The 27,714-nt window shown below is 42.3% G+C and overlaps 2 protein-coding genes across 8 annotated transcripts in view; one reads left to right on the top strand and one right to left on the bottom strand.

Moving 5' to 3' along the window:
• The window catches only part of tsc2 (TSC complex subunit 2), a 28,467-nt gene extending 13,679 nt beyond the window's left edge, over positions 1-14,788 (top strand). For 2 of the 4 annotated variants that reach the window (XM_031289147.2, XM_031289146.2), the window contains 15 exons: positions 2,046-2,207; positions 2,323-2,481; positions 5,785-5,891; positions 6,838-7,080; positions 7,809-8,057; positions 11,162-11,307; positions 11,820-12,427; positions 12,886-12,964; positions 13,051-13,137; positions 13,217-13,403; positions 13,564-13,703; positions 13,791-13,869; positions 13,960-14,051; positions 14,204-14,302; positions 14,392-14,788. In XM_031289147.2, coding sequence (XP_031145007.1) covers positions 2,046-2,207; positions 2,323-2,481; positions 5,785-5,891; positions 6,838-7,080; positions 7,809-8,057; positions 11,162-11,307; positions 11,820-12,427; positions 12,886-12,964; positions 13,051-13,137; positions 13,217-13,403; positions 13,564-13,703; positions 13,791-13,869; positions 13,960-14,051; positions 14,204-14,302; positions 14,392-14,559 — 2,605 coding nt within the window. In that variant the 3' untranslated portion in view covers positions 14,560-14,788. Of the gene's footprint in view, positions 1-2,045; positions 2,208-2,322; positions 2,482-5,784; positions 5,892-6,837; positions 7,081-7,808; positions 8,058-9,420; positions 9,511-11,161; positions 11,308-11,819; positions 12,428-12,885; positions 12,965-13,050; positions 13,138-13,216; positions 13,404-13,563; positions 13,704-13,790; positions 13,870-13,959; positions 14,052-14,203; positions 14,303-14,391 lie in introns of all 4 variants that reach the window. The other 2 variants (XM_036000802.1, XM_031289148.2) reach the window with 2 other exon arrangements.
• A 629-nt stretch (positions 14,789-15,417) lies between these two features.
• The window catches only part of pkd1a (polycystic kidney disease 1a), a 61,476-nt gene continuing 49,179 nt past the window's right edge, over positions 15,418-27,714 (bottom strand). Inside the window, exons 44-56 of one of the 4 annotated variants that reach the window (XM_031289140.2) lie at positions 27,529-27,607; positions 27,260-27,375; positions 25,582-25,784; positions 24,955-25,149; positions 24,682-24,821; positions 24,114-24,244; positions 23,705-23,813; positions 23,436-23,561; positions 22,373-22,544; positions 21,953-22,243; positions 20,342-20,476; positions 19,125-19,451; positions 15,418-18,928 (exon numbers count right to left, since the gene is read on the bottom strand). In XM_031289140.2, the coding sequence (XP_031145000.1) occupies positions 17,852-18,928; positions 19,125-19,451; positions 20,342-20,476; positions 21,953-22,243; positions 22,373-22,544; positions 23,436-23,561; positions 23,705-23,813; positions 24,114-24,244; positions 24,682-24,821; positions 24,955-25,149; positions 25,582-25,784; positions 27,260-27,375; positions 27,529-27,607 (3,101 nt within the window). In that variant the 3' untranslated portion in view covers positions 15,418-17,851. The remainder of the gene's footprint in view (positions 18,929-19,124; positions 19,452-20,341; positions 20,477-21,952; positions 22,244-22,372; positions 22,545-23,435; positions 23,562-23,704; positions 23,814-24,113; positions 24,245-24,681; positions 24,822-24,954; positions 25,150-25,581; positions 25,785-27,259; positions 27,376-27,528; positions 27,608-27,714) is intronic. The other 3 variants (XM_031289144.2, XM_031289141.2, XM_031289143.2) reach the window with 3 other exon arrangements.

Here is a 27,714-nt window from a genome sequence, read left to right as displayed (position 1 = left end):
TAGTTTTATTTTGCTCCACTGACACATATATACTGTACTGCTATGACCATGGCAATCTCGTAGTGTGGGATTTTAAAACTAGCTGGGCTGATGTGAACTTTTAGATGTTTGATTATAGACTCGAATCATTCATATCACCACACGTATATAGACCCAAACACTCTCCCCCTGACTTATCTTCACATCATTTATGCTTCTCTGTGCTTGGCTGACTTGCTTAAGTGACAGATGTATGATCTAACATTGCAGTTGTCAGAAATGGCTGCAGTGCCACTACATTGACTATGTCCTACCCCTCCTGTCCAACAGATGGTAGCAAAAGCCCAGAGCTTTAATGTTTAAAAGTTCTATGTTTTTTCATTTCAGAGTAAAACATAGAACTTTATCATACCAAACAACTGCAGTGTGTATCTGTTTAACCTGCTTCAACTGCAAAATGGCCGCAAATCAGCTTTTTTGTGTCTTTTGAATGGCTGTTTTCTGGCTGAGACTTGTTTCACTTCAGACAACATGACCATGTTTGAAGTTTTTAGACTTTAAGGTTTTCATAAACTTAACTCTATGCGATATCGAGAAATGACCCTAAACACATTTTGTTTCATTCTTCTTGTTTAGCTGAGTTTGTGTCGTGACGCTCATAAATGCTGCAAAAAAAAAAAGAAGCAAAACCTTGAATTCTTATAAATGCCATATCATTCAGCTTTAGTCTGAATTGTGTACTTGCATTGAAATAAAATACAATAGATAGGATTGTGAAAAACAATATTAAAAAGCATTGAAATAAAATACAATAGATAGGATTGTGAAAAACAATATTAAAAAGCAGTGAACACAAGTTCTGTTTCAGTCGTGAGCATGTCATGGTCATGTTGTTTGGAGTACGTGTCCACTAGACAAAGCGAAAAATGAATCATTGTCAGTCGCCGAATGGTAAGTACAAAATGCCTGGAGAAGTTGTTCATTCACACGCTGGGACTTGGTCTGAGTGAGCTTCTTATGGTGTGCACATATAAACATTTTAATTATATTAGTATAATAGTATATAATGTATAACAGTGTCTTACGTAAACTGGAGATAGTTACAGGGCTGACACAAATAAAACTAAACCTGTTACCATGATAGATTCACCAAGGACAGATGTTCCTTCCTTCTTTTTCTATATTCTTTGTTGTCTTCTACCCAATTTGTTACTTTCTTTAACTTTACTGTGGTTCTCTCTATGAGTCTGTGAGGCATTAAAACAATCTGCCTGCCTTGTATACTCCCCACAGTGAGGAACAGAGACATCGCAGTTGGGTTCAGTCATCCCAAACAAGTTTGTTTGTTTGTAAATTGCTCATTTTGAGTGTGTATACTTTTGAGAAGCGAGCCAGCGTGGCTTTCATTTTGACTAAGTATCTCTCGAGCCCTTATTGACACTGATGTTAGCATCTGTAAAGGTGCTTTTAACCTGATTTGCCTGTAGAGCATGCAGTAATGGTTGATGTGGATACAAAGAGGTGCTACTCATTCTACAGTGAACACTAAAAAAGATTTGGCAGCAGCGGAGACATTAGCGGACAGTTAAAAACATTCACTCACACACAACTTCTACCTGCTGGTTTCTCTGCAGTCTTGTGGCTTACTTCGCATCAAAACATGTTACACCATAGATCCCGTCTGCGTCCTATTCAGAGCTTATCTGCATCTTGGGAAATAACCAGTGTAATATCACAGCTTATGAGGCCACTTATACCATGTCCCAGTGTGTGTCTGTGATTCGGTGCTGGAGAAAATGTAGTTGTGTTAGTGCATTTGCTTATATACACACATGGAGACATGTGTGCATATAAATGCTTGTGTTGCATGTGATATAGACTTGAAAGTTTGGTGTGTTTGTGTGATTTCTGTGACGTTCTTCAGTTCTCTCCGTGTCTCTATATCTAAGCTTGCATGTCTCTGCCTGCACTGATTACATGTTAAAATATATCTGGAGCCTGCGTGCCTCCCTCTTCCTCGTCTGACCTTCTCGCTGTTTTAACTTTTTCTCCGTTTCCTTCTGTAGGATGCACACCTCAACCACCACCTGCAGTCTAGGCTCTGCCGATGAAAGCGCGGTGACTCAGGCGGACGAGGGGCTGAAGACTGTCCACCTGGAGCTCACAGAGACCTGTCTGGACATGATGGCACGATATGTCTTTTCCAACTTCTCCGCCCTGCCCAAGAGGTGGGCAAGAACTTGTTTTTTGTTTCCACAATGGTGATGTTTACAAAAAAAACCAAAAAAAAACAGTTTTGAGAGGCTGTAGCAGTCCTGAAATGTATCTCTTTTGTCCTCCTAGGTCTCCCATCGCAGAGTTCCTTTTGGCAGGGGGTCGCAGTATGACTTGGCTGGTGGGAAACAAGCTGGTGACCATAACAACCAGCGGAGGGGTCAGAACACAAGCGCTGCTGGGCCTGGACATGGCTGAACGGCTGGGAGGAGGAGGGGAAATGACGAGGTGAAGCATGCTCACAGCCACACAGATAAAAAAAAAAAAAAAATCTTTGAGGCATGCCAAGGTCAGTCTGTTTCTTGGTCGGTCCAGACTGAAATGTCTCAACAACTACTGGATGGATTGTGATGAAATTTGGTATAGACATTCATGTTCTCCTAAGAATACATTTTAATGACTTTGGTGATTCCCTGATTTATTATTTAGCACCATCATCAGGTCAACATCTTAATTTGTCCCAACACTTGCAAAACTAATGACATTCATAATAATAGCCAGTAAACATAATAGCCTCAGCTGTACTTTTTTGTTTAGTGCTAATTAGCAAAGGTATGATGCTTATCTAAAACTTAGGGAAATGTTGGCAGGTACAGGGACAGTGGAAGAGAGCATACAGGAGACAGTGGAAGATACAGGAGACAGTGGAAGAGAGCATACAGGAGACAGTGGAAGAGAGCATACAGGAGACAGTGGAAGAGAGCATACAGGAGACAGTGGAAGAGAGCATATAGGAGACAGTGGAAGAGAGCATATAGGAGACAGTGGAAGAGAGGAGACATCGGAAGAGAGCATACAGGGGACAGTGGAAGAGAGCATACAGGGGACAGTGGAAAAGAGCATACAGGGGACATCGGAAGAGAGTATACAGGGGACAGTGGAAGAGAGTATACAGGGGACATCGGAAGAGAGCATACAGGGGACAGTGGAAGAGAGCACACAGGAGACAGTGGAAGAGAGTATACAGGGGACATCGGAAGAGAGTATACAGGGGACATCGGAAGAGAGTATACAGGGGACAGTGGAAGAGAGCACACAGGAGACAGTGGAAGAGAGTATACAGGGGACATCGGAAGAGAGCATACAGGAGACAGTGGAAGAGAGCACACAGGAGACAGTGGAAGAGAGCACACAGGAGACAGTGGAAGAGAGCATACAGGGGACAGTGGAAGAGAGCATACAGGGGACATCGGAAGAGAGTATACAGGGGACAGTGGAAGAGAGCACACAGGGGACAGTGGAAGAGAGTATACAGGGGACAGTGGAAGAGAATATACAGGAGACAGTGGAAGAGTCAATGGACAGGACAGGGAAGAGGAAAGCTTTAAGTGGAGCAGCCACTTACAGTTGTACTCAAAAGAGTGGTCAACCAAATGGCCATTTATCACCAAAGGCACTACCAGCTCCTATTACTGGTGCTCTGTTTACAGACACGAGAATTCATGTGCCCATCAAGGTTTGACTGATGTCAACAGGCATGTTAAAAGCAAAGGGCATCAGGTCATTGTACATATCAGACCCTATACATTGTATTCCCCGTGTTTTGAATATATTGCAAACATTTAGTATTTTCTCTGGTTATAAATTGAACCTAACCAAAAGTGAGTGCTTTTCTATAAATGCCTTGGCCCGGTCTCTTCAGGACTCAGAGTTACCCTTTTGTATGTCCAGAGATGGGTTTAAGTATTTAGGTATTAATTTGACTCAAACCTTTCCTGAGCTATACCATAAAAACTTTACTCCATTAGTAGGTAGATTAAAGTCTGATTTTCAGAGATGGAATGCCATTAATTTGTCATTGGTTGGTAGGATTAAGTGTATTAAAATACATGTTCTTCCTAGATTTCTTTATCTTTTTCAGTGCCTTCCAATTTATCTGCCTATATACTTTTTATAACATATATATATATATATGTATAACATAATTTATTTGGGCTGGTAAAGCTCCTAGACTTCAAAAGAGATTCCTTCAGAGACATCGTTCCAACGGAGGCTTGGGTTTGCCAAATTTACAATTTTGCTATTGGGCGGCTAACTGCCAGAAAATACTTTATTGATGTCAGTCATCAGATATGGTCTGGTGTGAATCTGAAAATAATTCTTGTCTTTCAACATCACTCCCAGCTTTAGTAACTTCTAAAATCCCTCTGGCTATTTCAACACATACTTCAAATCCAACGGTCATTAATACCTCACGTATTTGACAATAATTTAGAAAACATTTGGGTCTCCCTAATTTTTCCATTCAAGCCCCAATTTGTCATAATCATTCATTTATTCCAGCTAGAATAGATGCAACTTTTTTGGAATGGAACAGGCAAGGCCTTGTCAGATTTAAAGATTTTGCAAGTTTCAAAGACATATGTGAAAAATGTGATCTCTCCTGCTCAAATCATTTTAGGTATCTACAGATTCGCCACTTTATTCGTAGTAATACGACATATTTTCCAAATGAACCAGATCCTTCTGTTTTGGAGGGTATCTTGGAAGTGTCTTCTAATTTAAAGGGACTTATTTCCAGATTTTATGACATCATCACTTCCCATGGTGACAATATTCTGGATAAGATTAGAGCAAAGTGAGATGATGAACTAGGAGAGACAATACCAGATGGTATATGGGAGGAAGCTGTGCATAGGGTCAATGGGACTACATCCTGTGCTCGTCTAAGCTTAATCCAGTTCAAAGTTTTACATAGGACGCATTTTTCTAAAGTTAAATTGGCAAAAACATTTTCAGGCGTGGATGAAAATTGTAGCAGGTGTCATAGCGCTCCAGCAACCTTGACCCACATGTTCTGGTCATGCCCACGCTTGGATCAATTTTGGTTAGGGGTCTACAAAACGTTATCTGAAGTTATAGAAACAGAATGTGAGCCCAATGTGTATACCTCAATTTTTGGAACAGTGCAGAGCGACCATATAGGGCTTGCTAGGTATAAAGATATATTAGCCATTTCAACTTTGATTGCCAGGCGGCAAATTACTTTACATTGGAAATCCCCACACCCACCAAAAGTATCTGTATGGCTGACTGATCTTATGATGTATCTGAAATTGGAAAAGATAAAGTATGCACTTAGAGGGTCCAATGACTTTTTTTTATGGTATCTGGAACCCATTAATAACATATTTCGAAAAACTTGAGTCCCTTCTTGAGATTCCCTAATGACATGTAAAGCACTAAGACAATTTGATGGCTGAGGCCTAAAGAAGTTTGCATTATTGTTTTATGTACTACTGGTTTGGTTTTTTATTACTGGATTATGTATAAGAGTACAGGTGACTCACTACTGTCTTTTGTTTGACTGGTGACATACTGAGGGGCCACTGTGGCAAATATTGGGATGGCTCCTCCCCTAACGCATGTAATCTCACTCCAAACTTTTGATAAAACTTGAGAACCCTGTTGTAAGAATGTTAGCATGCTTACGTTAGTATCTAGCTCGAAGCAACACTGTGCCTAAGTACAACCTCACAGTAGATTTATTGTTAGCTGTTTTGCAATCCTGTCTCTTATCTGGTCCTGCAGGTCAGATCCATCACTACACACCCGAATCACCAAAGAGGCTCCAGCCAAACTGGAGTCACAGTCGAGCCAGCAGCACAACAGACGCATACGGTACCGCTCCATGTCAGGTAATGAATTTTCAGCTGCATGGCTTGTAACATTTGGCCTCAGAACTTCCATGTTCTTCCATCAGAGCATCCCATGATACACAGCCTTCTCTCTCATTATTAATGGTTTTGTTTTTAAAGAGAACTTTCTAATGTTTGTGGTACAATACTAAAATACCTGAGACTATACAAACCTTGCATAATAATTGTAGCCAATGCAGGACGACCGCCGCCGCTCCATTCGGCTTGATCTTTACTAAGGTACTGGAAGCATTAATTAGTATAAACTGGTAAAAGAGCCATTTTCCAAAAATCCATTTTTGAAACTTCTTTTGAAGAGCAGGCAAAAAGAGTTGTATGCCCGCTGCCTTTAAATGAGAAATAATCAGGTAGCTTTTATCCACAGTTTTGCAGCCATGCTTTTATCTGTGCCTGCCTCTGTTAGCTCATGCTTTTTGACTGCAACCCACTCTACTCCAGTCTACTGCTGATACACATCATGTAACTGAAGATTAGTGTCATTATTTATCATTATTCCATATCGAGTCAGAGTTTATTCAAAGGAAAATGGGATGCAAAATTAGACTTCTTGGCTGTGATCTGCCAAGCATTAATGTCTATCTGTACTTTGTGTGCTTTGGATTTTGTGTCGGTGGATCTGGAATCACATAAGGAATCATAACTAGATCTTGCTGCCTGTGTGTATTTTAAGTATGTCATTCTTTTTGGCGTTGTCAGTCTACCTTAGCATGAACAGTACATCGCTTGTCCTTATGCCGTGTCTCTTTTTTTGTTTCTTTTTTTAATTAAAGCCAACCTGTGTGATTGAAAAAAAACAAAAAGTAAATATCTTAAAAGTTGAGCTTTCTGTTTCAAACTGGGTATAATGTGAAGTATGTTTTGTACACTCTATGGAGGAATGTGAGAAGAGCTGGATGATGACAATGACCTTCCTCTCTTATTCCAGGTGGCCATGCTCTACGTGCCAGTCCGGCTCAAAGTCTCAGTCCTCTGGTGTCCCCCTCTGAGGGGGAATTAGCTGCTCCGCTCTCTCCCCCCTCTGCTTCTACCCTGGATAGTCTGGGTCCTCCCTCCTCCACCTCAGCCACACCGCATGCTCCCCAGCCACTCAAAGACAACCCCAGCCTGGCTGAGTTTGTCCCCATGCTCACACAGGGCTGGGCAGAGATCTTCATACGGAGACCGTCTGGTATGCCAACTGCACGTAACAATAACAACAGCAAATTAATGAACACCAAGAAGATTTTAATCTTGTTATTCAAAGAAGGTTTAGCTGTGTGGTTGAGTTTGGTATCAGTTAACTACAAATTAACTATAAGTTACATTGCTGGACAATGTGAAAATAAACGTGCAACAACTTGAAACCTTGAAAACATTTTTTGAAAACATTTCAAGTCATAAGCCCTTTTCACACTGCATTCTCTTAGCCCAGGGTTAACCTAAGCCCAGGGCCATACCATTCGCACTGCACTTCTACTAGCCCTGTGTTAAGTGTTGGATACGTAACTAATGTTTACATTCTAGAATGATGTTGCTACTTGCTGTTAAAAGCAAGCAGCAACGTACATTCCATTAACACCAATTCACACTGGAAACGTTTAGCCCTCAAATCAGCTTCGGGCTAACAGCTCCCTTAGCCTGGGGCTAAATGCAGCGTCAAAAGGGCTGCAAATGGTGGATATCTGAGCTTGCTTGAAGACACCGGCAATGGAGATAATGACAACAAAAACAAAAAATATGACAAAAATAACAAGGCAACTTAATGTTCACTGTGGTGTACCGTCTATCTTGTGCACATTTTATCCCTTTGCAAGTTGTCATACTGTTTTGATGGTTAAGTAAGTGGTTGCCAGGAGGAAAATGATCCCAAAATCTCTGACGTGCTTTGTTAAACTTTCTCTCTGTCTGTCGTCACAGGTAACACGAGCTGGCTGATGTGTCTGGAGAACCCACCCAGTCCCTTCTCCTCGGAGCTCGGCAACATGCCGCTGCAGGAGCTCTCCACTGTCCTCATGGCCATGGAGGGTGTGAAGGAGCCTCCTACCCAGACAGCCAGCGCTCCTGCCAGCACTGCTGCTCCAGCACCAGCCCCCGTCTCCGAGCCGCTAACCCAAACACACAGCAGCGTCGGAGGCAAGGCAAACCTGATGCAGCGTTCCAACACTGGTGAGTAACAGTCTGAGGAGAGAAACATTAAAAGATCAGAAAGTTTGTGTTATCTTTTCATCTTGCTGGTGTGTGTTGGTGGTTGTAATTGATCAGTGCAGGTTATTTGTCCCTAAGTTTTAGGATTTTGTTACCAGTCCAAAAAACGCAACAGTACAGCCAGAATATTTAGCTGCAGAACAGAAAATCATTTTACTTATAAATGTAATGTTATGCATGAACGCACCCCTCCTGCCCGCGTGACTGCCTGTCTTTGGTCCCATTTAATGGACTGAACTATGTCAAATTGCCTGTAAATACTTTATTTGAACCTGAATCAATAGGCCTGCTTGGAATTTCTTAGGTCATTGATCTTCGAATCGATCAGTCGAATGTCTTTTCTTTGCAGTAGTCTCCTGTTCAGTGATGCCCAGTGTCCTGTGCTTTTGTTTGTGTTAGGGGTGCAAGATATATCGACTCAATGTCGTTATCGCAATATATCGAAAGTGTCGCAATAAGTATGCAATATTTTGTTTATATCGTGGAGCGCTGCGTCCCGTCCGTTGGCTGTGTGGCTTAGTTGTGTTTGATTTAGAGCCCACTTGAAACGCTATAATGATCATGTTTCATTGGCCAGTTACCGTGCCACTTGTACATGTTAGTGCACGTCAGCGCACGGGTCCACTACGTGACAAACCCTATGGAGCGTACCACGTGACGTATGTGTATATTTCAACAGAGTGACAGTGTAAGTGAAGAAATAGATAGAGAGAACAAGATGGAACGAATCAGAGAAGCAAAAGAAAAGTTGTGTCCTGTTCTCTTTATTTATTTATTTGATACTGTACAACCAGTAAAACATGTCCTGTTCTGTACACATGGTCCTTATTTATTTATTCATGTTGTGCCAGTCCAATATGATCGTCAGTTGAAACAAACCTTGTGTTGTAAGAAAACTTGTTTAATTTGTTATGAATCTATTTTGATGCGTTTTCCCGTAACTTTTGTAATTTTACATATGTTTAAAAATATCGAAATTAATATCGATCGCAATATTCATAATCAATATCGCAATATCACATTTTGTCAATATCGTGCAACCCTAGTTTGTGTTCTCTCTTCCTCTGGGGCTAGTCTGCCTTCAGTTATTCATCTTCACATTCTCCCCTTTATTTACCCCATCAACTCATCTTTTGTCTTCACTATTTCTTTCACTCTTCTCCCTACCCTCTATCTCTATCTTTCAATATTTCTTCTTTTCTCACTGCTTTTGAGATTTTTTTTTTCTCTTGTTCTGATTTGTTTGTTTTTATGTGTTTTCATCCTCACCCCCATGCTGGTTTGTGTTTGGCTACGTTGTGTGTCCTCTGGCATCTTGCTGCAGTAAGCGGCTCTCTCTGGTCTCTGGGTCTGGGCTCTGTCCCCCCAGGCCCTCCAGCCCACGGCAGGTTGCACAGGAGCATTTCCTGGGCAGGTACAGTCCACCACATGTGTGCCCCCTCACCTCCCCTCCCAGAAAAGTCCTGGTGTAGTGTGTTTCCTCTCACTTGCGCAATACAGTGGTCTGCAGAACAAACTGGAGGTGACATTTGATCATCACATGTCATTATCTCTTAGCAGATCCAAAGACAGCAATATTGATTTCCCAATAACATGTTTCAAATTAATATGACATTTGGGGAAATCTGCTTATTTGCTTTTTTGACAACAGTTACATGAGAGGATAAAAATCCCTTTCATATCTGTCCGTTAAATATAAAACTGGAGCCAGCAGCTGGTTACATTAGCTTAGCATAAAGCCTTGACTTGAAAAAGGGGGAAATAACTAGCTTGGATTTGTCCAAATATAATAAAACCGGGCATCTCTCAAACTCATTAAACACGTTATGAATATGTTTGTTTAATCCATACAAAAACTTAAGTGTAAAAACAACATATTGCGGTTTTACAATTTTAAGTACCAGACTTTTTCTTGGCCAGGATGCTATGCTATGCTACGCTAAGCTAACCGTCTCCTGGCTCCAGTTTCATATTTAATGGACAGACTTGAAAGTGGTTTCGCTCTACTCATCAGCAAAAAAGCAAATACCATCCATTTTTTAACTAGTGCAAAGGACCTGCAGCTTTATACAAAAAAAATGTGCAAGTGAAGGAATTCAGCATTTCTGCTCTACCTATCAGTCTTCTATTAACACGGGGAGGGAGGGTCCTCGCTGAAAACGTGCCTGCACTCGGATCAATCAGTCCAATGACACTTAAAGAGGATTTGCTTTTCCTTCTTAATCATTTTCTCTAACTCTCTGTCACTGAAATATACTCCCAGGTTGACCTTTTAACCATAGACCCTCTGTTGTCAACAGGAAAGCCCAGACCTCATCCAACTAATATGCTCTGCCTTGCCTCACCGGTATAGACCAGTTGGGCGAGGAAGAGCTTTTCAGAGCTGCAGTTTTAAGGGGCCAACACTCAAGTGTCAAAGAGACCTGATTGTGTTGCCTTTTGCTTTATGTGTAGGGAGAGTGTTAGTTGGGAGAAACAGGACTTGGTCTGGGCTGCTGTTGAAGTAGCTGCAGTGTGTTTGGGCCGAGATAACCAACAAAACAACCAAACAGATGCATGCGTCTTGATGGAAAAATCAAGTAGATGAACCAGTGATGGATAGATGCTGCCTGCTGCATTGATCTCTTTCTCTCTGATCTCAGTGTTTGTAGGTTGGATTTACTGCAGGTCGTTAATGTCTGTTCATGTGCACACGTGTGTTTGCCTGACTGCCTTTGAGTTTGTTTAATCAATGTTGAGACATTCTGTTTCTGATTCTGTTTCATTTTACCATTGATTCATTTTACTCATGATGTACTTGACTGAATTTAAAATAGAGAGAGAATGTGTGTGTGCACTGTCAAAATTACTACTGAGAGCTGTGATGTAAGTGATGTTTGTTGTTGGAGTCCTATACCTGCGTTTATGTCTCTGATTGTGTAACTAATGCTGTGTGTGTGTGTGTGTGTGTGTGTGTGTGTGCGTGTGTGTGTATATCCACCCACCTATTACCCACATGGTTGTTGTGTGTGTGTGTGTATCCACCCACCTATTACCCACATGGTTGTTGCTGTGTCCTGCTGTAGACTCTGTGGTGGTGATGGAGGAGGGTTCAGGGCTCACAGCATTCACCCCATCTGATTGGCTAGAGAATGAAGAGTTTGAGCCAATGCCCTCTGATCCCATCTTCATGTCTGAGGACAAGACCCCGCAGCCTGGAACGCTCAGCAGGGTAGGTAGTTTGTGCACTCTATTTTTTATTCTGCACAGAAAACGGTGACTTGAACCTACAGCGAGTAATCAAGATTTCCGTGTGAACTACAGCATGGTAAACAATACAGGCTAATAAACATGAATTCACATGGCTTTTTTTGGCTGTACTGTCTCTGCTAACACTTACAAGCTGTGAAAAGATTCAATTAGGTTTCCACAGCATCTCCACCACCTGTTGTTGTTGTTGTTGTTGTTGTTTCATTATCAGCTGATAAGAGATTGAACTCGCCTACACTCTTTTTAAGCGGGATTCCCCGCCCTTGCTCCTGTGTAATAAGCGGCATGCCAGCACAGCCAAATGGAGCACAGCCAGCTTTTTTTCCTGCACTTAAAGAACCATTATGTGTTTGTTGTTTGTTTTAACAATTAGCTTATCTGCTAAAACACACTAAACTCACAGGTATGATCCTTTTTTTCAAGTCTTCCCTCTGCTGTTTTAAAATCAACTCTATCAACAACTTTCTCCTACAGTCCTCCTCAACCTCCAGTCAAGATGATGAAAAGTCGACGCTGGAGGAAGTGAGTGAGGGCGCGATTCCCATCGATCAACCCACTATGGGACCCTCCACCCCAGGCAGCCAGGGGCCCGAACTTCCCTTCCAGACCCACACTCAGACCCAGGGTCATGGACTTAACAAGTCCAGCTCCTCTCCGGAGCTCCAAACATTACCAGAAGCCGTCTCCAAGGCTGCTATGGAGTCCGAGACTGCGCCTGGAGACACATCGTGGCCCAGAGCACCTTCAGACAGCAAGCCTCAGCCCCAGCAGCCTCATTTTGAGAAAGAGAAGGTGGAGGGAAGCCCAGAAGAGGATGTTAATGGACTGGGAGATCAGAGTCAAGGGGGTGAAGGCCCAGGTGTAGTGTCATCTCAAAGTGGAGGAGCAAGGATGAGGTTGGAGTTTCCAGCAGCACCGGTACAACCCGGACCCATCTCCCCCAGCGGAGGCCACCGACCACGGGGTCACACCATCTCCGTGTCAGCCCCCTCCTCCAGGAGGGAGAGGAGGACGGAGAGGGACTCGTACCACAGTCGACCCGGACCCAGCACCACAGAGAAGATCTCTGGACTGAGCCCCAGGTACTCCAATACTGGCACAAAAACTACTGCAGCCTCTGTCGCCTATTTCTGCCAAATAAATGATGCAATTGATGAACCTGTCAATAACCTAATCTCTGCTCTGATCTAAAGTGGCAGCCTGCAAGTGAAGAAAATTGTAATCATGTTCTACAACCCATTTGTTGATTGAGAAATTGCAGGTTTGAATCTACAACAGCACTTAAAAATGAAATGAGGTTATAAACTGCTTCCTAAAACCTGGATGGAATATAGTCTATACAGCTCTATATTAGTTCATCATATTTAATTACATTTCTTTATTTGTATTTTTATACCATGTAGATATTTATGAATACGAGTCACACATCTATTATGTGTTTTGAATGCCAACATGTGGGTTATAAGCCTTATTTTTTAATGCCTGTGTTTGTGCCCAACACCTATTTTTCTCTCAGTCTATTTCTTTTTGTCTCCGTTAGCTTTGTCTTCCTCCAGCTGTACCACTCTCCTTTCTTTGGCAACGAAGCTAATAAGCCGCTGCTGCTGCCCAAAACTCAGGTAAGTTGACCTCTCTGGCTGTCCTGAAATTTGCTCTAGTGCATTTTACAGTGTCCCAGTGATTACATGTTTATTCTCTGTGATAGGTGATTGACCGTGCTGTGAAGGTTCTGGACCAGATGCCTCCTTATGACACCCATAAGATCGGAGTGGTGTTTGTAGGAGCTGGTCAGGTGAGAATACGAGACCATTGATTGACTGTCTTAAGTGAACGTTACGGTCAGATAATTCCCATATCTCCACTCTCTTCAGGTCAACAATGAGGTCGCCATCCTGTCAAATGAGTACGGTTCGAACCGCTACGCTGCCTTCCTTACAGGCCTGGGCAAATTGATCCATCTGAAAGACTGTGACCCCGACCAGATCTTCCTCGGAGGGCTCGACCAGTATGGAGACGACGGAGAGTTCACCTACTGCTGGCATGACGACATCATGCAGGGTGTGTGTGTGTGTGTGTGTGTGTGTGTGTGTGTGTGTGTGTGTGTGTGTGTGTGTGTGTGTGTCAGTCACAGGGAAAAGAGTCACATTGATTGTCATTTAATAGTTATTTGTTTTCCACACCCAGTCTGCTTGTCATTAACGAAATCTTGTCCCTTCAGCTATCTTCCACATAGCCACACTAATGCCAAACAAGGAGAGTGACAAGGGCTGCTGCAACAAAAAGCGTCACATTGGCAATGATTTTGTCATGGTGGTGTACAATGACTCTGGAGAGGAGTACAATCTGGGCACCATTAAGGTATATGGACATACACACATACATGTCTGACATCTGCAGTATTTATAATGTACTTAAACTCCTATCTCTCGTCCCCCCTCATGTTAGGGTCAGTTTAACTTTGTAGAAGTCATTATAAAGCCACTGGATTACGAATGTAACCTGGTCACCCTCCAGTGCCGCAAAGGTGAGCCGATCACTGCGTTTTCTCCAGTCTTTTTCTCTGCCACTCTGTGTTTAGTTTGTCTTTTATTCCTTCGCTTGCTCTCTCTTTCAGACCTGGAGGGATTAGTTGACACAACAGTGGCAAAAATCGTTTCAGACCGCAACCTTCCACTCTTAGTCAGACAAATGGCTCTGCATGCAAATGTAAGTCTTCCCCTTATCTCTTCCTCTCACACCTACACACACGCAGACGCAGACGCACACATGCACGCACACACACACACACACACACACACACACACACACACACACACACACACACACACACACATTCACTCTTCTTTGTCTATCCACAGATGGCCTCTTTGGTGCATCAGTACAGAGCGAACCCCTCTGATGCTTATGCCTCCAAGTGGTTAGCAAGATTACGACACATTAAGAGGATCAGGACCAGGGTAAGAAAACACACAAAGAAGTGCTTCTCCTTCATCACTGTCACTACGTTTACTTATATCATCCATCTTGTCTCTCTGCTCTGGCTCAGGCCCAGGAAGACATTCAGTCTCGCGCGACTCCCGGCATCTCTCTGACCCAAGGACACACTCAGCAGAACAAGTCATTTCAGCAGAGCACTTCAGCACAGAACCAGGAAGCCTCTGGGCAGAGGAAAAGACTTGTATCAACAGTGGATGATTTCACTGATTTTGTTTGATTACATTTCTTGTCCTGGCAAAGATACATACATACACACACTCTCTCTCGCTCTCTCTCTCTCTCTCTCTCACACACACACACACACACACACACACACACACACACACACACACTTTATTTCTGTGGAAGAATTTGGGACGACAGTGATTTTGATTTAAACCAATTGGGACTTTGTATTGTAAAACGTATGAGATCATGGTATAATAAAGGCTTATTTTGTGATGAAATATTGATATGTGAAGACAGGACTTTCTGCATATTTTTCAAAATGCTAACGCTTTGCACTTTTTAGGTCTAATCATGATTTTTCTGATGTGCAACATGAGATGAGTAAAGTTGTACAGAACACTACATTTGAGAGCAGGGTGTGTTTGTGAGTAAATATGTGTGGAATAAAAAAGTGAACATGAAAAAGGTTGGAAATTTGGATTTGTGACCGCTGGATTGCAGACAGATTGCAGACCATGAACCTGGATCAGAGGGCGGGAGGATAACTACTACATATTGATTTTATTACATGGCTCGATCTGATTAGTCAATTATGGCATTCTACTGTCTGTTATTTCTGAATAACAGACCATTGCTACAGATGCAGACTCTGGAGGACCATTTTAAAATCAAAGTAATTTTAAAAATCATTCTGTGTAAAATTGATATTTTAAATAGTAACTAGCTGTGCAATATTGCGAGACGATGCAGCACGAGCCGATCATTATTGCAAATTTAACTCTTTCAGGGTGATTCATGATCATTCCACATACTGCGTCACCCTGTCGCAGTTCAATTTGCAGTAATGACCTACTCACTCTACATTATCCCTTAGTGTTCAACACCAAAACCATTTCATTATGCACAGTTCAGCTGTCAAACTCTTTATTCGACTTTGTCAAGTGCAAAAGCAGGAGAAGTGCTACAACTGCAAAATACAGGTATGAGATACAAAGATGAAATGTTTTCAAAGACAAATTTGTAACACCATTTTAAAACAAAATGCATCAAATAAAACAAGAGACAGAAGACAAGAAGGTGGGCTTTGGCACTATCTTGTTGTACACTGCACCGACCAGGAATAAGAAGGCCAGTGGAGGTGTTAACTGTCAACTGCTGAGCTTCCTGTGGATTGTAGTTGGCATATTGTGAACAAAGCTTTATATTAAATACATGTATAGCTTTGACTGTAATGCTTCAGTTAGATTGGAAAAATGTAAAACTTTGGGGTTTGCAACACCAGTGCTTGACCTAATGCATATGCCACTGCAGCACATAAACAATACTGATCATGAAAAGCAAAAATATATACACCAAAAAGCACCAATATATACAGAAATGTACACACACAGATGGTCTTTTTCGTTCCTTTTTCTTGAGAGCCTGGAATGTGTGATATCTTATGCAACGTATTGTGCAGGAAAAAGGTGAGATAATGTTTCAAAATAAAATCATTTAGTTAGCATTTTGCTTTATGCTGGCGGGGTTTAATTGGAAGAGACACTCTGCCCGTCAGTACCTATGAAAACAGGGCGCCGACACATCAGTCCCCAGTTTTTGGCTGAGAGAAGAAGGAAGATGAAGTCTAAGGCTGGCATGATTTAACCACAAAATATATAAGTTCCTTTAGATTATTGAAAACACCTATTTTGCCCCCAGTTTTGGTTTTCCTGGTTGTCTTTCCAGGTTAGGGGGGGAAAGGGTGGGTTCCCTGAGATCTGTCCAATGGACACAGGAAGTATGTATGTTAATCAAAATAAGACAAAAAAACAGGAAAATTGACAACAAAACTACCAAAGAGCAGACAAAAGTACACACACGACTGCTAGCTGTGGCTTTAACAACTTGATAATACTTACTAGGATGTTTCAATAATGTGTTAACATTTTAAATGGAATCTAGACACATGAGAGTTAAATATGGCATTGGATATCAGCTCCATTAGGAAATAAAGTGCTAAGTACACAATGAATGAATGAATTACATGGTAAAACTCAAAATGCATACATGACGCATAAGCTTTGGCAACATTTATGGTTAAAATACAGTATGAGTAAAGATTTCTCTGTTGGTTTGGACACCAAGCTTATTACTTTACAACTCAATAAAAAACAATCTACATCAGAACAAAAGTGCTTTTAAATCACAACCATATTGAACACAACATTTTGAAACGATAATCAGACTGGGAGTCAGTTTAGCTTTATGATGGGAGAACTTGTGTAAATGGTCAGTACTGTAAAAGTGAAGGCAACTCCTTCCTGCTTCCTCAACTTCTATCTACAACCATCTTCTCCACTGAGCATCATCTTCTTCTTTTCCCCTTCTTGCTAAAGCTCCTACGCTACTTTATTCTGCGCTACCACACTTTCCACACCTCCTCCTTGTCGCTACTCGTGGCTTCCACTTATCTTTGTTTCTTTTTTTATTTCTCCTTACTTTTCCAGTATGGAGAGGATGGTTATATCTGCACCCTGAAAAACTGGCTGCTGGGATCCCAACAACCGTGTGTGTGTGTGTGTGTATATACAGTATGCTTCATTTTGTTTTCTCTTGTACCTCGGTGGGCTGAAGTGTACGGCACATTAAAATTAGAGCGTCTGTGCCTACAGTGTTATTTCTATGCATGTGTATACCTGCATGTGCGTGTATCTGTGTATGCCTGCATGCAAAATTGGGTTCATATAACATGACTATTTTCAAACAGGCCACAAGTACCCATGGTGACCGAAATATACAATATAAAAATATGTAGACAGACAACATAACGGAGAAATCGACACAAATTTTCTGATACACAAAAAAAGACTGCATTGTCTGCTTTTAGTTTGTTAAATCCTCAGGTGAGCACATTCATGTGCTCCTGTCAGTGACCCCACGTGACCTCCAGGGTCTCATGGGATTAGGTTTAGTCCGGGGAAATAAGGAATAGAAGTAATTCGATGTTGACCTTTACTTTGCTGACTAAACCAGCTCACTTAGCATCTGGTGACCTGCACCTTGTTTCTGAGAGAATTGAACTGGGATTTGGACGGATCACTGCTTACAAACATGCAAAGTCTTATTTTATTGCTTTCTGTTCATCTTTCATTACCCCAAACCTCTTGTCTCTGTGATTATTCTTGTTTCCATCCTGTGCTTTGTCCTATTACTTTCCCATGCACTTTTTTCTCTCCTTTTCTCTGGGTTTAGAGAGAAGCACCTAGGGGACAAAACCTGCTGCCCCCCGTCTTCCTCTCTTCGTTAACCCACCTTTCTTTTGCTCTACCTTTTACTTCTGGCTGTCCTTCTATCCAGAGTCCTCAGGATTTGGGGTGTCCAGGGCTGTGCCTGTCTAGGTTGGGGTGCACCTTGTTTTTAAGGGGTGGGGGTTTGCGTTTCCTCTTGCGTGTAGGAATGGTGGTAGTGTGAGCTGGGTGGTTGAACAGGCTGGAGGAGGGCAGGGCCTCTCTCTCTGTGGGGGGGTCCCAGTCCCGGCTACTGGGCGTAGGGGCAGGTGTAGATGGCAAGGAAGGGGTAGGTGCAGGGGTACATGGAGGTGCGGAGGGTGTTTTGGGCAGCGGGACATGGGAAGGGGGAGTGTTTTCTGATGAGATGGGGAGAGAGGAGGTGTCAGAGGCAGATTTATCTGTGACTAGTGGAGGTGGAGGTGCGCTGACTGAAGGTTTGGCTGATGATTGAGGAGCGGGCGTATGTGTAGTGGCAGAGGCTGGTCTGGGCTTTAAAAAGGGAACAGGTGTAGCTACTGGAGTCTTTTTTTGGTTGGCAGCAGTGTTTCCACACTCCTTTAGAAGTTCTCTTTTGTCCGTCTTTTTCCCCTTTTTGCTCCCTTTGTGTTTTTCTTTGCCACTCCTTCGTTCTCTCCATCCAGCAGAGTCCTTGTCCTCACCCTTTCCTTTCTGTCCTGCCTCGCTCTTCCCTCCCTGACCACCACCACCACCTCCTCTCTCTCTCCCTCTACGCCTCCTCTTCCTCTGGGTTCGCTCCAGTCTACACTCGGTGTGGTACACATCCTCGGTTGCCATAGTGACGCGGTCAAGCTGTTGCAGCAGGGCGTCCAGGGTGGGGAGGAGCCTCCTCAGAGAGGCTTCAGTCTCTGCTCTCTCCCTCCAGCTGGTACTTCCCATCACCACTCCTGGACCGAGGCCCAAACCCAGGCCCAACCCGAGTCCCAGGCCGATTCCCGGGGCTTCGGTCAGACTGCAGGGGCTGGAGGAGGCCGGGCACCATGAGGCCTCAGAGCCCGCATCAACGCTGTCTGGGGTGGGAGGGGAGTCAGGACCGTCCAGCGGTGGCAAGCACAGGGACTTACAGTCGCTGGTGGTGGACGAACGGGATGGTGGCAGCTCCATTCCCTCAAAACGCACCTTATGACGGAACTAAGAAGAGGATGAAAGAAGACAAAAGGGAAGTTCGTGGATCAGGGGACAGGTGTGGAAGGATTAATGTATATTTTTCTAAATAGTACTAGAGACATAGCTACTAATGGAGTGTCTGCTACCCTTCATATTTTGTCCCTATAAAATCTTTATAAAAATGGGTCTAATGGCTGTAGATATGAAACAGAAAATGTACCTCCTTGGCCCTGCTGAGCCCCATCCACATTTTGAGCCGTCTGAGAAACAGCTCAACCATCTCGTAGTCTTGGAGATCCACAGCTGGACGGTACAGCTCGGCTCGTGCGCGCCGGTAGTTCCTTAGTAAAACAGAGGTGACCAACCACAGCAACACAACCCGAAGTACAGCGAAGCTCGCGTGGAACACTAGCGCAGAGATGGTGCTAGAGGGACTGGTAATTGTCCAGCTTGGACGCCATGATAGCAGACCAAGTCCGCCAGCGCCCAACAAAGACAGACAGGCAGAGCTCACACTGCCGTAGCTGTCGAATACAGAGTGGAAGAGCTGGAGTGGAGGAGACAGAGGAAGAAATAGTTAAAACCAGCCGATTCCTCGCAGTACTTCACAGGTATCACAAAATGGAAACGCCAATAAATAAAAATATGTCTTCATTTGGACAGGGCACAATTATTCTCATTTTTAGGGGAAGCAGCTGCAAAAATCTGCTTCACTGCAATAATCAAAATCTTAGCTTGTGAACAAATAATAAATAACTTAAAGTCAGGTGCCTAGGAGCGCACCTCAAAAACATAATTTAAAACCAGTCCAATCTTTCTGTACAGTGAGGCCCAAATTTTTCCAGAGCAATGTGTAAAGAGATATTTTGGCCCTAAAGCTGAAAAGTTGATGTTCGCTTCTTGAAATTTCTCAAATCTCTTGCGAAAATAAACCTTAACTCAATTGTTTTGGTGCTTGAAATTAGTTTACAAAAGTCTTGGGTTCACACAAGTAGTGTAATATATAAATAAAATAGTAAATAAATGTCTAAAATGATGTAATATCACTTTTTGAGTAGGAGTGTTGTCAAACATTGCTTGGACTCGCCGGTGAGTCTTTTGTTCTCAGAGGGTTAAACCAATCAGAATCGTCATGGGCGGTGCTAAACTCCGCACAGAGCCGCTGCAAAATAGTCGTGCAAGAGAAAACTCAGATTGGACAGATAGTCTAGCTAGCTGTCTCAATTTACCCTGCAGAGATCTGAGGAGCAGTTAACCATAGTCCTCATAAATACACAGAATTTAAAATTCCAACACAAAGAAAGCATAAGGAAACGGAAAATACATGCATCCGGCGGAATTTCCTGCAGCCCCGGAGCAATCCCGGAAGCGGAACGCGAAGGATAAAGACTAGCGAGAGAGAAACAGAAAGAACAGAGGATACAGAAAAAGTCTGACCAGGTGTCCTGTGTGTGAGTAAGCCAGCATCAACAGCAGTAATGCCAGGGCGACTCCCAGCAGCTCCCAGACTGAGCGCCGCAGAGCTCTGCCAAACACGGCCCACTCTCTGAGAAACCGCAACTGGTGGGATGCCTGGATGATCAGACACAGAGAGAGAGAGAAAAATATAATAAAAGAAAAAATATTTTCTCTTGGTATTAAATGAAATCTTATATTTTATCATATATATATATATATATATATATATATATACATACACTGTATATTACAACTTGGGCCTTACTTGTATAGTTTGGCCATCACTTCTAGCTGTTTTGATTGCATTGCAGTCTTTACATCATATTTATTTTGCAGTAGCAACTACAGCAAGTACAGTAGGCCAACGTTGAACAAGGAAGTCAGTCTTTATTAGGCAACGCTGGGATTATTCTATTTTTATCTTATTGCCACCAAATCCCATGAAAAAAACAAAACCCCCAACCAGTTCCTTTTAAAGACTGCCCCACTCTCTTTTGCCCGCTGTTAGTCTTTAGCATATGTAACTCAAACATGATAAAATAGTGAATTTGCTGGGGACTATTTTCAGCTGCGTATTAATACACATATGGTGCTAGTGAGTATTTATAGCAGCAGGGTGGTGTATCTGGGATTGAGTCAAAATAAACTTGAAGGAACACGTCACCCAGTGAAACGTGTGGTTCATTGATGTGTTTCAATAGATTTTAGACAACAATGGAGCTCTGGCACAGAGGAATATGATATATCAGACTTCTTTATAGCAATGCATTAGAGCTCAGAAATTAAAGGTTTCCTTTAGTAGCGCTATGGAGCACTTTTTCTATGAGTGGGTCCCTGTTTGGTGTGTCTCACAAGGGACACATAAACACATATCCACACACTCGTGCATGCGGGTAACAAGATACACATTCCTGCCGATGGTTTCACACGATCCCGCTGATCTACAGGTAATGTACCAAGATAGGCAGCAATGTGCCAACAAAGGCAGGTAGTGGGGCGACATAGCTAACCTATTGTTCATTTTGTGATAAAAGCACCAAAATTGGTACATGTATAGCTCAATATATCTAGAAGAGATCTGGATATTGGACCACTGCAGATTATCATTATAATGACCATAGCAGCCATTTTCCAAAATGTGGTTACTCGCATAGAACACTTTGGCGGTCGATGCTAGATTGGATCTGTTAGACGCGTCAACGTCAAACGACGTGACTCGTAGCCCGCCCTATCGTGCCTCTGATTGGCTAACCCTGGTATTCTTACCCTAACCAATCCCTACTCGTCATGCCTAAACCTAACCACGTCAACACGTATAGCGGATCCGATCTAGCATTTAACACGTAAAACAATGCAGGTTTAAACTTTTTGGCAGGAAATGCATTAATCACGTTTGCTAGACCTCAAAGATACATATAATGCATTTTGGTGAGTAACAATGAATGAAAACATAACCTTTGTTAGTTTATAAAAAAGACTCCACAGGGCACATTTAACTTGGGTCAACATTACAAAAATGAGACAAAAGTTGTATTATTTTTTTTAAAATGTTTGTAGTTAGCCCTGCTTTCCTCTGCCTTTCTCTCTTACCTTGAGCACCAGTATGAACAACAGCAAGGCAGACATTTCTGTGTACATCTGACTCTGTTTGGCCAGGGGGTAGAAGTCTGTGAAGGCATCCCGTGGGTGCTTCATGTACGACGCCCACTGCTGCGTGGCCATTGTGCAGCGCCTCAGGTGCAGCCCGCAGACAGACGCTGCCAGAGCCAGTTTGCAGATGCCCAGGAGTCTCCAGGTTGACAGCAGGTACACATAGCCTTCTCGGAGGAAGCCCAAGATCCCCCGCACCAGGAAATACAACACCAGGGCGAGGAGGACAATCTGCAAAACAGGAAACGTTAAACTGGGGACGTGTCACCAAAGTAACAAAGCCAGGAACAGGGGGAAGGATTTGTGCAGCATAGTGGCAGGTCATTTTTGTTTAATGTCAGAAGGGTTGCCAGGGGCTACCATTAGAAGGAGCTGCAGGTCCAGGCCTGTGATAGGCCACAGAGTGATGACAAGGAGGTCAAGGCCGGATTGGGCACGCTCAGAAACTGGAAACTCAAACAAGAAGGAGAAGACAGCCAGGAGGTTTGTGTTGATGTTGTAGAGTGAGAACTCCACAAACACAGCACGGGTCCTATGAACGAACACACACACACACACACACAAACACACACACACACACACACACACACACACACACACACACACACACACACACACACACACACACACACACACACACACAATTTATAGATAACATCAGGAGTCAAGATAGTTTATAGAGTCACTTCCTGTTTTGGTTACCTCTCTGTTTTGGAACCAACTTTAATATTTTATTTATCTAATTTAAGCTGGGTGTTTCCATCACAGGAAGCTTTATTTCACATGAGAGATAAAAATCACTAACTGAGTTTTGGTCATAAGACACAGTTCAATGTGCCGTAAGGGGCCTCCACCACCCACTTCTTATTGACTTTCAGTTACTCCCCTATGAATATTTGCAACCTAATACCAAATGTGGAAATAAAGTTTTTATTTACGCCACTATTTATTATTCTCAGAACAATTCATGACAGCCAGCCCACATTCTCAGCACATTCTTTACTGACTGACTGACTGACTGGTTTGATGATCTCATGCGCAACTTTTTAAAGTCTGCAGGCTGTAAGACAAATTGCACTTCAGGGAGAATCAAACTCCAGATTTAAAAAGCCTTGATTATGCATGGTTCTGTTTTATTCCAATCATTGTGAAATTGTGTGCACGAGCCTGATTTCTACTTCCTTACATCTGGCCCCCTGGAACGGGCCCCACTTTGGAACGAGCTGGTCAGTGAGATCAATCAGCAAAAAAAAAAAAAAACTTACATAAAACAGTTTTTATTGGTTTTATTGCCTTGGCCTATGTATTTAATGTCTGGCAGTGCACTAGGATGTTATTATTCTCAGTTCATGTTAGTGTAACTTTGACTTTAAATGTCTGTGTTTTTCCATTATTTCCAGTCTTTTCTGTCTGCATTAGCTACCTGTAGTCGAGCCAGTGCAGCTGCTGCAGCTGCTGTAAGGAGGAAGAGGCCTCCTCCAGGCTTCTGTTCAGCTGCTGGACCACATCTCCACTGTTATACAAGCTCATCAGATCCAGATGCCACGCCCTAGAAAGACAAGTGGGTGGGGACAGAGAGGAGAAAAAAAGAACATATTAAAGAAGAACAGATGTTAAATAGATACTGAATCTGACCCACGCGGTAACTTAACACCTGCCTTGTTAAAGTCTGGCTTTCAGTCCTTTTCTTACCCGTTTATATCATTAGCTCTGAAAGCAGTAAAATTCTCAGCGTCTTTGTTTGGAGGTGGAACCCAGCCCTTTCCCCAAATACTGTCTCCTGCCCTGGAATCACCTGCAACTGGAAGAAAAAGCAAGAAGAGTACATTCAATCATGAAAGAGAATGAGTTCAGTAAATAGGTGTTGTATGGTATGGTAAATGGTAATAATGATGTCTGCTGGAGTCCCTGTGATGCTAAAAATGTTATGCCGTTGACTCAAGATTACTGAAAGAAAGACACACGTCTCCAAAAGTGGCTTTCAAAGCTATCATATGTACAGACTCAATAAGTTAGTGAGGTTTTCTGTCTCAGTTTATTTCAATCTTTAGCTCCCACCAAGTTCACAACAAAAGTAAAGACAGTGACATTTTAATCTCACCCTGCTTGTCACGGATTTGACGGAGCCTCAGCGTGCCGAGTAACACGCTTCCCGTGTCTCTCAAGAGGGTAGAGTCATCCAGTAGCCGTGGCAACAGCGAATCATTCAGCCACATCAGAACATCAGCTCGGCTAAAAGAAAAAAATGGAGGATTTGCAAAATAAATATATTGTTGTGCTTGTCATATGTTACATTAGAGTTGTCAGAATTTGTAATCAACATTTGCTGACAAACAACATCTTCCTGCGTGTTTGTGTAAAGACATAGTAAAGAGACACTTTGGATCTGTTTCATGTCAAACAACAGTTATGGTTAAAGTTTGCTTGAGCTTATGTTTCCCCCTCTTGTTCTCTTTTGGTATGAATACAATAATACACATCCAGTTGCAAGAGCACACAAGAGGAAAAACTGAGGAAATAATTTTGTCATCACTTCATACAAGGCAGATGATCACCCTGGAAAAATGAGATTTCAATTCATTCTCAACGAAACAAATGAATAAAAGGTTAACATAATAAAAAAAAGATTCACATTTGTGAATTTTGTGTGTGTATGTGTGTGTGTGTACCTGCTGATGTTGTGGTACTCAGGTGTGTCTAGTGCCCGCTGCAGCTGAGTGCGCAGTCTCAGGCTGTGTGTGTCTTTTGCCGAGTCAGAGTAGTTGAGAAGCAAAACCACCAACAGGAAAAACATGTAAACCAGGAAATTCTGAAAATGACAAGCAACAATTCTGTTAACAAACAAGAAATAGAGCTCTAAATATCTCTAACACAGTAAAGACACAAAGACAATCTGCAGCATCATCTCTCTAACCTTGTACATCTCTCTCTTTCTGACTCACCTTCAGCATGGTGTGCAGCATGTGGACCTTGCGGGCCTGGTGTCGAGCCTGAGACAGAGCGAAGCCCTGTGGCGGTCTCACCCTGGGGACCCGTTGGACCACTCTCTCCACCCGGGGGAACTCAACCAGCACATCCTGGTCCTCTGGACGCAGGCGAAGCACACACACTGCATAGTAAACTGCCTCACACAACACCTGCGGGACACAGGGCGTGGGGAGCAACGGAGCTGTTAGGTTTGGAAAGTCTTTTAAAACTCAAGAGGTCGTTGAATTTACTCAACCAAAAAGTGAAACTAGGAAATACTCAAGAGAGTGTCAAAAGAAGAGTCAGGGTGAGTGTTTCTAGGGTACAAAAGCGGGAGGAGAAAGTATTCTTTACATCTGCGTCAAAAGATTTTTTGGCCACATGGGGGCAGCGCAACAAACTGTAAACACAACACAATAATATCACCTCATAAAGTTAGAGTACAGTGTTTCAGAGCTTTGAATTGAGAGTGGTAACCTGAGAACATGGTGCCTCTAGTCATGGCTATCTTTGGCGCGGAGGCATAAAAACATTTAGCATGATGTGAATTTAGAAATGTGTGAGTTAAACTAGAATATCTGAGATTAAATGTGTGTGTGTACCTTAATTGGCTCCAACAGCAGGCAGGAACACAGGAAACTGGCAAAACAGGAGATGAGCCACATCATGGCCACGCTTTGACTGAAGCCGTGACCCGCCCAAATCGAAATGCCACTGGCCAGAGTGATCCCTGCCCAGCTGCCCCACAGGGCGGCACGTCCACACCAGGGAGGAAACCGTCTGGGACGACACACGTCTGCCACAACTGGAGAGGAAAAAAAATATGAAGGTCCCAGAGTTAAAACAAAGCAGATAGAGACCTTGGAGAGTATACACATTTTTACGTATTTAAAAGTTCTCCAAAGTCTATTCAACGAATAAGGTTACTAACAAATCAATCAAGAACATATGTTGCTGTAAGAACTTTGGACACAGTTTTTTTTCTCTGACAACAAAGGACCTGTTTTGCTTATTAAACATTCAGGCAGCAAAATGAAAGCATGATGTACAGTCTATACTCTGGTTTCACATCAAAACACAACTATAATAGCTGAGGCACTCAGCTTCCAGCACCGGGCTCATTACTGAATAAAAGTAAAACAGTCTTACTCATTACTCATCTTTCTTTTTAAAAAAGTATTCAAACTTTGCTATTTACCTAATGAGAGTTATGAGTTTACACAAAAAAAAGTGATTCATGTGCTCTGTGTGAAGAGCAAAGCACGCAGAGCAACAGCAGAACAGTTTGCAGATAATTAATCTGAGGAAATAACGTTCGGATGCCCTTCAAATTCTAATTTGAAGATCTTTTACAATGACTGACTGATTTAATTTTGCTTGATACAGTAACTCTGCAACAAAGTAGTAGGACTACTATCACAAGGAGAAAAAATACCTTTTTTTTCTTGTCAACCAACTCTAATGAAAACACTACAGACAATACAGTATTTATTTAACAGCTCAAAGGGAGATTTTGGACTTAAAGCTTTGTGCGTAACTTTTTGATATTAACAGACGTCCGTTACATTCAAGCCATTGCCAAATGAGTTGTTACAAAGCTAATTAAGACTATCAGCTCCACACAACTCTCTCTGTATACGCACTATAGCTTTGAAAATCTGCAGATTGTACTTCTAGAATAAAAATGATTGATTATATTATACATTTCTACAACTTCAAAATATCTGACTCCAGAGGTCTCTGAGTGATTGTACAAAACATCACTGGTCTCAATCATATTTTCATTTGATTTGGGAGGATGTTTTTAATCATTTATCAGGGGAGCAAGACACATTAATTTTGTTTCGTATCACTTTCCTTACATCTTTATCACTCTCACATATGATGCCAAGTGATCCATATCATATGTTTTCACTAAACTAGCTACTAAACCCACTACCCCAATTATTTCCAAATAATTAATATTATTTAATCTTATAATTAATGATTTCTTTAAAAATTAACACTATGGCAGATTTAAGGTAAATCCTTGTTTCTGATTAGCTATTCCATCTTTATTTGTAGAACAGCCAATAGGATTGCTCACTCTCTCTGAAATGTCCTGTGATTGGCCAAAGTCTACCTTCATGGGTTAGATTTTTTAAAGCCTAGGAGGAGATGGCAAAGTCTAGTTTTCTGTCAGACCACTTGAATTAAAATATGCTGAAAGATTATTATGGAATCTTTGCCCAACGACGCCAAAAATAAACTGCCTCCCACAGCTTTAAATGTAATTCTAACCTGTGTTTGAGGTGAAAGCAGTTTTTGGTGGTTCTCTTCTCACAGATTCTAGAGGAAGAGGCTCATTCAGCTTCTGGAGGAGAATCACTTCAGTCTTGTCTCCGAAAATGCTCGACCTGACCCACACACACACACACACACACACACACGCACACACACACACACACACACACACAGGCGAAGGAAATAATTAATTATACTCAAGCAAATCCACAAATGTTCCAAGTAAAGCTAGTGAATCCACTGTAATTTATAAAAAGTGAACTTACAGGTCAGCCATCTCACTTTCATCTGCCTGAGGAAAAAAGTTCTGTCCATCTGCCAGGATGTGTTTGATCAGGTCCTCATCTGTGAGTGAAAAGCAACAGCTTGGACTTCAGTACTCTCATTTGACACAGAAAGTGTAATAATACAACAACAATGCTTTATGTACTCAAAAAATGTAGTTAAAAAGT

This window comes from Sander lucioperca, chromosome 4, assembly GCF_008315115.2.
Source record: "Sander lucioperca isolate FBNREF2018 chromosome 4, SLUC_FBN_1.2, whole genome shotgun sequence".
NCBI classification, from domain to species: domain Eukaryota; kingdom Metazoa; phylum Chordata; class Actinopteri; order Perciformes; family Percidae; genus Sander; species Sander lucioperca.
Note: the sequence above shows the minus strand (reverse complement) of the source record. Positions and strands in the feature narration are given on the sequence as shown.